Source organism: Mytilus galloprovincialis, chromosome 3 (genome assembly GCF_965363235.1).
Source record: "Mytilus galloprovincialis chromosome 3, xbMytGall1.hap1.1, whole genome shotgun sequence".
Classification (NCBI taxonomy): Eukaryota; Metazoa; Mollusca; class Bivalvia; order Mytilida; family Mytilidae; genus Mytilus; species Mytilus galloprovincialis.
The window spans coordinates 28,543,037-28,555,323 of NC_134840.1; the positions used below are offsets into that span (position 1 = coordinate 28,543,037).

The 12,287-nt window shown below is 32.5% G+C and overlaps 1 protein-coding gene across 1 annotated transcript; it reads left to right on the forward strand.

The window, feature by feature from the left end:
* Positions 1–4,794: 4,794 nt before the first annotated feature.
* Positions 4,795–10,630, forward strand: LOC143067623 (uncharacterized). The gene is made up of 4 exons (XM_076241007.1): positions 4,795–4,980; positions 7,299–7,494; positions 8,719–8,838; positions 10,152–10,630. Exons 1-3 carry the CDS (start codon positions 4,852–4,854, stop codon positions 8,817–8,819), a joined length of 426 nt encoding a protein of 141 aa, XP_076097122.1. The 5' UTR covers positions 4,795–4,851; the 3' UTR covers positions 8,820–8,838; positions 10,152–10,630.
* The last annotated feature ends 1,657 nt before the right edge of the window (positions 10,631–12,287 follow it).

Genomic DNA, 12,287 nt, shown 5'->3' on the forward strand with positions numbered 1-12,287 from the left:
TATTGTGCAATAGCAAGAAATTTTCAATTGCACAGTATTCAGCAACAGCAAGAAATCTTCAATTGCACAGTATTGTGCAATAGCAAGAAATTTTCAATTGCACAGTATTGCGCAATAGCAAGAAATCTTCAATTGCACAGTATTGTGCAATAGCAAATATTTTCAATTGCACAGTATTGCGCAAAAGCAAGAAATATCTAATTGCACAATAATTGGAGTTATCTTTCTTTGTCCAGAATAGTACTTGAATCAACTTAAATCATTGTTTTATACAATATACAATGTATATTCACTTTTACTGACTTACTTGACTTAATCCACTTCGTCCCAAGGGGGACATAGGGCGACTACAGTTTCTCTCCATTTCTTCCTGTCCATGGCTATTCGTTTTGTTTCTTTCCAGGTCATCCCAATTTTACTCAGCTCGGTTGTTAGTCCCCTGTGCCAGGTGTTTTTTGGCCTTCCCCTTTTTCGATGTCCTTGGGGGTTCCATTCTAGGGCTTGCTTGGTAATGTGTGTGTCTTTTTTTCTGAGGGTATGCCCGATCCACTTCCACTTTCTTGCTCTTATTGTCTGGGTTGTTGGCTGTTGTTTGGTTCTTCTCCATAATTCATTGTTGGATATTTTGTTTGGCCATCTGATGTTGAGGATGTTTCTCAAACATTTATTGACAAAAGTCTGGATAGATTTGATGGATGCAGCTGTTTCTCTCCAGGTTTCTGATCCGTATAAGAGTACAGATTTGACATTGTTGGTAAATATCCTTAACTTTGTGCTAGTTCTTAAAGCATTACTCCTCCAAACAGGTTTAAGCATGGAAAATACCTGTTGAGTTTTCTTTTTTCTTGCCGATATGTCTTCATCTGTGCCTCCTGATGTACTGACAATACTTCCAAGATAGGTGAATTGTTGAACATCTTCAACAGTAGAGTCGTCGATCTTAAGACAATCTTGCTGGTTTGTATTTAGCCTCATTGATTTAGTTTTCTGTGCGTTGATGTATAGGCCTGTTTGTTTTGCTACTGTTTCAAGACTTGGTCTGATGTTGTGCATCTTGAAAGCGATGGGATAGTGCACAAATGTCATCAGCAAATTCGAGATCTTCAAGACGTGTTGTAAGGGTCCATCCGATGCCTTTTGGATCTTTGTAGGCTGATTTACCAACCCAGTCAACTACAATTAGGAAAAGGAGAGGAGAGAGAAGACAACCTTGACGTACCCCAGTTGTAACAGGGAATGATTCGGTCATAGTTCCACCATGTATAACTTGACAGGAAAATTGGTCGTAAAGCAGTTTTATCATTTTGATGATCTTTTGCGGGATTCCATAGTGTGCCAGAATGTCCCATAGAACCTGATGGTCAATGCTATCAAAAGCTCTCTGGAAATCCACAAAATTTAGGTATAGTGTCGTCTGCCATTCTATTGTCTGTTCTATAATAATTCTCAATGTGGCTATTTGGTCTACACATGATCTTTCTTGTCTAAAGCCAGCTTGTTCATCTCTAAGTATCTTGTCGACTTCATTTTTCATTCTGCTAAGGATGGTGCTACAGAGCAGTTTACTAGGTATAGACAATAAAATGATACCTCTCCAGTTTTTGCAAAGCGACTTGTTACCTTTCTTAGGGATTTTTACCAAAAGTCCTTTACTCCAATCATCTGGTATTTCTTCTTCTTCCCAGATCTTATTTAGGAGTTGTAACAGGCTAAGGACAGATGTATCATCCAAGAATTTTATAGCTTCTGGTGGTATGTTATCAATGCCGCCTGCTTTTCCATTTTTTAGACTTTTGATAGCGTTGTTAACTTCAGTTTTTGTTATTTTGCTGGTTTTGATGTTTAATATTGGACCATTTTGTAATTCAGGTGGATCTGTAGGTGGGGGCCGGTTAAGAACCTGCTCGAAATGTTCTTTCCACCTTTCAAGTTGATCTTCCAGTTTAGTGAGGGTATTGTTGTCTTTATCTTTGATAGGTGTATTTGAAGTTGGTGGTTTACCGCTTAATTGCTTGGTAATGTTGTATAGGGTTTTGGTGTCTTCCTTGCTACAAGCAGCTTCGGCTTCTTTGGCTAGTTGTTCTACGAAGTTTCTTTTATCTTGTTTGCACCTTTTCTTCACTTTTTTATCTTTATTGCTATACTGTTCTTGTGTCTGTTTTTTTTTTTTTGCTGTCTAGTTATAGCAGTTAGAACTTTTTCTTTCACTTGTCTTCTTTCGTTGACAATTTTCCAGGTATTTTCTGACATCCATTGCTTGCGGTTTTGTTGGAGATAGCCGACAGTTTCTTCACATGCTTGAACAATAGAATCTCTGGTCATTTCCCATGCTGTGTTGATGCTAGTTTCTTCATCATGTAGATTTTCAAGTACACCAAATTTGTTTTGCAGTAGAATGTGGTAGTCTTGAACAACTTTAGGGTCTTTAAATAGATCAACATTAAATTTCTTTCTTCTAGATTTTGCTTTTTTTGTTGAAAGTAGTTTTAGTTGTATCTTTGCAATGATTAGGTGGTGATCTGATGCTATATCTGCTCCTCTCTTGTTTCTTGTTAAATTTTTCTCATTTCAGATTTCATAAATAAAAAGAAAATTTCTTCAAACATTTTTTTAGAGGATTAATATTCAACAGCATAGTGAATTGCTCAAAGGCAAAAAAAATATTTTAAGTCTCATTAGACCACATTAATTCTGTGTCAGAAACCTATGCTGTGTCAACTATTTAATCACATTCCAAATTTAGAGCTGAATCCAGCTTGAATGTTGTGTGCATACTTGCCCAAACCGTTCAGGGTTAAACCTCTGCGGTCGTATAAAGCTGCGCCCTGTGGAGCATCTGGTTGGTTTTTTATCTTGAATACTATTATAGATAGAGATAAACTGTAAAGACCGATTACATTCAGCAAAGTAAGATCTACAAATAAATTAACATGACCAAAATTGTCAGTTGACCCCATAAGGAGTTATTGCCCTTTATAGTCAATTTTTAACAATTTTCAATAATTTGGTAAATTTTTGTAAATTTTTGCAAAATATTTTCCTCTATAACTGAAGGGTCAATATCATTACTGATAGAGAAAATTGTAAGTAGCAAGAATGTTCAGAAAAGTAAGATCTACAAACATATCACCATCACCGAAACACAATTTTGTCATGAATCTATCTGTGTCTTTTGTTTAATTTGCACATAGACCAAGGTGAGCGACACAGGCTCTGTAGAGCCTCTAGTTTTAGGAAACTTGTTTTTCTTTGCATGATTTGTAAGAAATTTATACAGATAGAATATAAAGGGAAGGGGATGAAATGAATTTATTTTGGGGTTCAAGGTTTCTGTAACTAAAATAGAAAAATGTTAGAAATGTGGTTCCTTGATGGTACATGTAGCTTAAGGTAATTGAGCAGACCCTTGCAGGATTGGAATTAATCTCTAGCAGATTGAAGATCAAAATAGTATGTATTATTGTTAAGGGGCCAGCTGAAGCCAGCTGACTCTGTGAATGATTTTCTTTCTGCATTTGAGACCGATTAGTGGCCTCGCGTTGTTTTCTGCTCCTTGGTTGGGTTATTGTCTCTTTGACACATATCTCCATTTCCATTCTCTATTCAAGCATTGAAAGAAGCTGTATGATTTTGAGGTAAATAGGTCGAAGGGCAAGGTTACAGCACTAAAAAAAGTTTTCAAATGGTACCTTTTATGTTTACTTTTTTGACTTATAATGGAACATGTATTGAGGAAAATTTATAGCTTTCAAGTTTTGGGTGTAGTACATTGTACTTAAAGCCCTTGAAATTAAAATATTTTCCCTAAATGGATGTGCAGTCCAGTGTGCATCAGTTGACAGTACCATCTGTTATTTTTTGCAATGTCAAAGAACTGAACATAGCATTTTTAAGCCTAGACAAAAAGTTTTTTTTCTTTCTTTTTTAAATGTTGTTTTGTTGCTGTCGGATTTCCTTTACTCTAGATCTCCTTCTATTTCATATTTACAGAATGTATAAAGCAATATGATCATTATGAATTATTCAAGCATTGAAGATATATTAGCACTGGCAGGGGCGGATCCAGTCATTTAAAAAAAGGGGGGGGTCCCAATCACATGTCCCCTTTCAAATGCATTGATCGTCCAAAAAAAGGGGGTTCCAACTCCGGGAACCCCCACCCCCCCTCTGGATCTGGCAATTTAGGACAAACAAATTAGCATATGGTAAGGTAAATTTAGTTGTACTCTATCTGCCCCATACTATTTCAATCAGACAGTGGGATAACGAAAGTAATACGAGAACCAAAATATGAGTCCAGAGAAATTAAAGCACCAAATCCAATCATTATGGGTTTTACCAATTGCACATTTAAATACAAATGTCTATGAAAACTTAAAATTATACATCATTTTTTATGATGTTAAAATTATACATCATTTTGTATTATAAAAATGTCTCAAGTTAGTGAAAGTGTAGAATCTTACTATACAAATTCTTGGTTTTAGTAATAGTAGTCTTAAATTTTGTAAGATTTAAATGTACGTAACAGTACAGGTGTAAAACAACCGAACTTCCTTATCCGAAATTGATATCCGCTACTGTTTCCTGATTTTACAATCAGTAAGCCGAACAACCGCTATTTCTATGGAAAGTAGTTCTGTAAAAATAAAACATTTTCGATTTCATGTTTTACATGATTTATTTCTTTTCGATAATCAAATGTCTAACGTACGGAAAATTGAAGGCTTTTGTTAGGTTCGTGTTTTGATGTATCAAAATTAAACCAAAAAAAACCCACTTCCTTTTTGCGCATTAATTTGTCTCTTTAACACTGCACGAGAAGAAATCTTACCGGCATCACTTATCACTATGGCAGGTTGGGGAGACTGGGTGAAATATCTTTTAAATGATGGAAATTGTGTTTGTGGCAATGTCTGTGGAATATTTGGACCAGCACCAAATTACCAATACTATGCGTCAGATCCAGCGGATTTTCATGTAAGTTTGCGCACTACAAACATGACAAAGTACCGTGATTAATTTTAAAACAGTAAAAAAATCGTATCTCATAGACTTTAAGAAACTGCTCTTATTTATTGGAGTGAACAAGCCACAAGGCCCACTGACCATGTGTCAATTTCTCGCATTATTTTTGGACGCTTTATGCAGATGCTGGTCTGTCAGTGCATTTTTAATTTTAAAACAGTCAAACGAGGTGTGGTCCACCACTCCACTTCTCCAGCATCACACTTATTACTTTTTATTTTTTTTTGTCAATTTAATCCCAATTGGAACTCTTGGGTCTGTAGAAAATCGCTTTTGATACATAATATTCCTGCAAATTATGTGAATCTCCGAGCTTTACAGATTTCTTGGAATTTAATTTTAACAGTTTAATGTTAAGTTTTCTCATAAAATGCACAGTTTAATGTTAAGTTTTCTCATGAAATACATGTACAATTATCAATTACAATAGGTTTAATATAACCTTAATATAATAACATAAAAATAATTCATTGAATTGAAAGAATGAATGAATGAAAAGGTGCAGTAGGTTGATTCTCTATTGGTACATATCTATCTATCTTCCCTATCTTACATGTAGGTATCTATAGCAGCCGACTGAGCTCACCCAAACAAGACAACCCCAAAGCTTTTCAAGTAAAAGATAACACATTTTTCCTATCAAATAAATGTTAAAAAATTAAGTGATATAGATACAATGGATAAGCGTTGATTCTTGAAAAAGAAACCATGAGCCCGCAGGGCGAATGGTTTGTTTTTCATGAATCAACGCTTATCCATTGTATCTATAACTTAAACTATTGTGATAATATCTATTCAAAATTAAAGCCTATTCTTAATTAAAAGGTATTGTAAGTGAGTTTAAATAACCATGTTATCGTGACAAACGATGCATAACAATAAATTATATATTACAAATAAATGGTTAAAACAATACAAATACATGTTGAAAACACCACGTCTGCCCTTAAAGATTTTATCAGGCATCTGATCATTTTTGACTAAATGAGACATATTCTATCTTATTTCTAATAAGATTGAGAATGAAAATGGGGAATATGTCAAAGCCGAGGACAACAACTTGACAAAAAACATATATATAGCATATATTTAAAGCATGTGTCAGAAATTTTTAACAAGAAGTCTCATTCTAGGCATATCACGATTTTCTAGCATAGGAATTTGCAAATAAATAGATGAAATCATACTATATTGATTTATAAAACAAAAAAGAACACCTAGAATGTAAACATTTTCATTTCAAACATGTGGAATAGCTAACAATGATCCAATTATTAACTCGCTTTTATTAAACAAAATATCCACAATACCTTAGAACACGAAACAAAACAGGAAAACTAGAGAATAGAGGCAACAAAAAAAATAATACAAGGATTCGAACCTAAACCGCTGAGTTCTAACTCATTAAGCATAACCATGAAACCTTGCGGCTACCAACTGATACACTACGATTGCCTATTGTATATTTAAATGTACAATCTATGTGTGTCCGTTGTACCGATGTTTATCAAATATTCATTTATATATATAAGTTAGACAATTAAATCGTAACCAATTGGTAGCCGAAAGGTTTCGTCGATATGATCATGTTAGTGGCACTTAGGAGAATTAATGGACTGGTTCGATTCCCAGTGCAGGCATATAAAAATTACAAAAATTAAAGGTAAGTTTTTAAAATAATTCCATTAGTGAACAGAAATCAGTAAATTGGCCAATTCAAACTTAATGAAATTAGACACACAAAGAACACAATTGAATATAATTTAGTGAGTCTATTTCAGCGACGGATTTAGGAAGCGTTGATTCTAGAAAAAGAATCCACGGTAAATGAATAGGTTGACGTCACCACAATGGTTTTAAGAAAATCTTAATGGACTGCAGTGTATTCATCCTGAAAAAAAGATCACTACTTGGAAAATATCTGTGGCCACTGATACCTGCAAGTACATGTACATTTTTAGAAGGATACAAATGGCAAAATGACAATGTTGCAACAAGAAAATATTGTAGCATCACAATTATCACATGCAAACCAGAGCATCTGTTTCAAGATCTTGCCACTCCCTGTCAATTTACAAAACAGAAGTTTCTTTTTTTGAGATTCTGAAGTATTATTTATAAGCCTTGACCTATGTCTAGTTTCTTCCCTTCAAGGATTCTACCTTTCTACAGATTCACCAGGCATTGGTTTACTTCTGTTTGTAAAAATGTATATATGTATTATCCTTTATTATTTTAAAAATGCTGTCAATAATTTCTTTTTTTTACAGCCAGGAGTACCTTTTTTCCAGAGCATGGATAAAGTATTTCAGAGTGGTGTTGGGGCTTGTGGTTCAGTAAGAGTTTCACTACCAGTAGATGGTGCACAGAAAGAATTTAAATTTATGATTTTAAGAGAGGATGAAAAATGTGTAACAGCCAAATGTGGGAGTGATGCTGGATTTAATGTATCAAAGACAAACAATTGTAAGATACAAATGTTCTAGGAAAGATAACTCTTATCAACTCAGCTGTAAAAGATCTCATAAAAATATTCAGTTGTCAAAAGTAACATAAAAATCTCTATCATTTTTTTCATTCAAAGTCTTTGAATAATGAAAATAGCCGAAGGTATTATATTTTGGTGAGCTACATGTACAGTACCTATGAATTTACACTGAGAAATTCTAATTTCATGGATTTTGGATTTTGTGGTTTTGCCAAAATCTGCAAATAAACCTATATAAAATGTTTACTTATCCCAAGGATTAATATAATGTATCTATGGTAGTTGTATTCAATGACAAGACATGCCAACAGAAGGGCAGTAAGGTGGTCAGTAGAATTCCATCTTATTAATTTTTATAAAACAAAAATTTTTGTCATGTATTCTATTCTAGTCCACAATAAAAAAAAAAAAAGCCTTTAGCTATATTTAGTTATTGAGAGACCTCTGATCAAATACATGTATAATGAATCTTTTGCCTGTTTGCTTAAAAAAATGATTTCATCAGTATTCTGACCAGCCTGAATCCAATTGCTATTTGAATTTTACTCATTTTGAAGAAGATCTCTAAAAATGCCACTTAGGTTTTTTTTCAGCACTAACAAAACAATCATGACAATAATGTTTATATATGTGCAGCAATAAATTAAACATGATTCATGTATATATTCAGTAAGAAAATATGTTATTGAGTCAAACCATAAGAACTATTTTATTGAAAGCAACATCATGAACTGAAAACTTCACACAATGAATGACATGACATCATCTTTCCCTGTCACCTGTCACTTTGTTTACATTCCTTGTGACTTTGATCTCCTACAGCTCCACTAGAATAAATATGGAGGATAAATACAGAGAAATGAAATTTTAGATTTATATACACATTCCTGGGAGGAGTAAATGGCCATGAACTACAAAAGTTATAGTTTTAACATCACTAAAAATGTAAGGGTAAAATAATAATTTTAATTCTTGATATTGAAGCTCAGAATGCACAATCAAGCATCTGGGGCAGAACACATTTTGTCAATGAATGAATTTATAAGAAGAAAGATGACTGTATACATGTATAAAGACCATGTGATAGATCCCATCAATCAAACACAAACATATTTTAAGCAGATTATGTCATACTTTTCGTATTTATAGTGTATTAATAAACACCTGTATCATATGTTATTAATACTTTTTATTCATTACAGTATATGTAGTTTCATTTTACACATCAAACAGTGTACAACCTGGAAATTGTGCAAAACGGAATAATTATGTACAACAACAATTACTAGCAGCAGGACAATAATCTTTACTTTGTTTTTAAAGTAAGTATTTTTACACATGTAGATATGAGATGTGGTATGAGTGCCAATGAGACAACTTGTATCAACTATCCATCCAAGTCATTTGTAAAAGAAAAACCATTATATGTGAACATGTACAGTCTTCAACACAGAGCCTTGGCTTAAACCGAACAGTAAGCTATAAAGGGCCCAAAAAATGACTTGTGTTAAACCATTCAAATGGGAAAACAAACAGTCTAATCTATATAAAAAACAAGAAACGGTTATGAAGCACATCAACAAACGAAACTACTGAACATCAGGTCCCTGACTTAGGACAGGTGCAAATAAATGCAGCCAGTTTAAATATTTTAATAGGTACCAACCTTCTCCCTTACCCGAAACAATAGTGTAGCATCACAACGATGAACATAGAAAGACACACTTTATGAAATATCAATTGAATTGGGTTAACTCAATGAAAAGACATATGAATGACAACTACTGAACATCAGGTTCCTAACTAAAGACAGGTGCAAACCAATGCAGCAGGTTTAAATGTTTTAATAGGTATCAACCTTCTCCCTTACCCGAAACAATAGTGTAACATCACAACATAGAAAGACGCACTAGGAAGGAAATATAATTTATTACAAAATCATAGTACTAGAAACAGAAGTGAAAATTGATGGTCATGCTAAACACTTATCAATGCTGGTATATATTAAAAATAGAGAATCATTTAATAACAAAAACATTACCATTGTATCAACAGATCAAATTACATGAAAGTGCGATCTGAGAGTACTTGCAGTTACTGGGAGCTAGTAGATAGCCAAAATCAATATTAATTAAACAAAAAAACAAATATTAGAAACTTATACACAAACAAGATTAAATTTGATTTTGAGTGACATCACTATCACCGTTCTTGAGTTATGTCCCTTTATAAATTGAAAAATTGCTGCATTTGCTATTTATTTACAACAAGCTATGTAAATTAATTTTCATGTTTTTTTACTGAAGTTTACAGAAAATGATCTTATAAATAGTCAACACAGAATCATTGAGCATGTGAAAAGTAATAACTATAGATTCTTTATTATTCATTAGATATCAGTTTACATGGTTTTCGTGGTTACAGGTGAACCAGTATTCTAAATGTTACAAATTTTTTTATTAGGTTGTATGCACTTAGGCAAAAACCATAAAATTGCATACCCACAATAAAGCATGTTTTCCGCATTCCACGAAAATTTGTACCGAACAAATAAATGGATCCACAGTAAGATGATATATCATTGATAGATAATATAATGTTTAGGAGGTTTAACAATATCTTTTTTTCTTTTCAGAAGCATCATTACAGAACATCTCCAAGTTAAATATTTTTTAGGGTGCAATAACAGTTGACAGTTTGTATGCCAGTGTAAATGTTATCATCCACAAAGACTTGCCTCATATAAATGTTTTCCGCTCATTGTATTATTGATAAACAAAATCTAGTCACTTAAAATTTTTACAGCATTCCAGGTTTTTTTTATATTTATTTGTTTCTCTTAAAATTTGTCATTTGCTTTTAGGAGTAATTACAATGTTAATTTGTCACACATCTTCATATATGGCATGATATTAAACAGGATGATACCAAGCTTTGTGCAATTATTTATATGAAGATTTTACTTCATTTTACATATTATAAAAAAATTAAAGGTAGTATGCAATATGTTTGTGACTGACACAATTATTTACAAAGTCACCATAATTAGTGTACTTGGTTTTTAAAAGAACAGTATTGAAATTTGTGAATAGACAATTAAGTGCTCAAATATTATACATGCTATAATGTCTTGTTTTCTCATATACCAGTCTATACAATTTTTGTTTGAAATTACATTTCATAAAGATACCATTATTGAATATCATTTTAAGATTTTGTTTAGTTTTGCGGGTTAATGTAGGATCAGTCCCTATGACTAATGTCATTATTAAAATAGAATTTCAGGCCAGAGCGTATTGAATATTTTTGCTGAATCATAAAGTGTATGTTTTAGATACACTATTGTCAAAAGCTTATTTGCTTTTTTCTTTGAAGATCCATAAGAATTGCAGCATATAAATTTTTCATGTATAATTGTATTAGTGCTTTATTATTGTTATTTTTTGCTAAACCCTGTAATGTATGATTTACTTCATGAACATTACGACATCTCATTTACTACTTGACTATTGATCCAATTTCAATGATCAATCATAAAACACAATGTTGCCTAAAGTTGAATCATGCTTTATGGGGTTAATTGCATTGCTTAAAAGGATTTTTCTGTTATGAGATTGTCTTTGTTTTATTTTTTTGTGTGTTTTATTATTGATGACTTTATCTGATGTTGTATGGTTACCTAAAGAGTTTGACAAGCAAAATTATCTTTTGTAGGTAAATCTTAGTTGTATTTGAGATGGTTTGTAGATGAAAGATCTTTTCTCAGTTGTACAAGTTATTTTATTTGTTATTGTAATCAATTTAATGAAAATTTGAAAAATAATGGATATGAAATTAAAAATAATTATCTTGGTAATTTAAATAAGTAGTTTTACGTTAAAAATAGATTTTTTATGGTCTTAGTAGATTTTCTCAGTTAGTTCATTCAATGTTACTGAACTTTATGTTACATATAAATTCAAAATATGGATCATGATTTATTATATAATCTGACTAAAATTTGAACTAGTGTACAAGGGAATGTAAAAAAAACAAATTGGATAAAAGCATAGTGTGAATTAGTTACAACTTTGTCCATTACTTCTCATAATAAAGTACATTCATCATTGTTTATTGTCTTCACTTGCCAATGCCAGGACGTCTGACATAAATAAATGATGTTATGATCACATAAGAAACTTTATTTTGAAGTTTTACAATCTGTTCTTAACGGACCTTATTAAAATTTTACATTTCTAGTTATAATCATTACCAGAGAAAAATGTCAGTTTTTCATTCCCCCTGTTGTAGTGGGGACGTGGAGGGGGCATTAAGTTTTACCATGGTGTGTGTCCCTATGTCTGTCTGTCCCAAAATAGGGTTCCGTTCTGTAACTTAAGTTTGCCTCAACCAAATGTTATGACACTTATACACAATGCTCACTACCACAATACCTAATCAAGTTTGAATTTTAGTGGTGTCACTTTTACAGTTCTAGAGTTTATATGTCCTTTACAAATGGAACAATTGCTGAATTTTTCGTCTCGGTTCTCTAACTTTAGGTTGTCTCCACCAAATGTTGTTGAACTTATACATAATGTAGCAAATTAACCTGACGATATCGGGATATGGGTATTTAGTCGGATCTTAACACGTACTTGTGATTTGTTTAAAAAGGTTTTAACGAAGAAATGTCAAAATGTTCAGAACTTAATTAAATCTGTTTTTGGGTAAGATGGTGCAAGCATACGATTTTTATTGCGTCTTAAACTTTGAGAAGCGAATAATCTTT

Excerpts from the sequence above, each read along its gene's own strand:
- LOC143067623 (XM_076241007.1), top strand. The coding sequence starts at position 4,852 with ATGGCAGGTTGGGGAGACTGGGTGAAATATCTTTTAAATGATGGAAAT. Across the intron at positions 4,981-7,298 it reads CAGATCCAGCGGATTTTCAT|CCAGGAGTACCTTTTTTCCA; the intron begins GTAAGTTTGCGC and ends TTTTTTTTACAG. Across the intron at positions 7,495-8,718 it reads TGTATCAAAGACAAACAATT|TATATGTAGTTTCATTTTAC; the intron begins GTAAGATACAAA and ends TATTCATTACAG.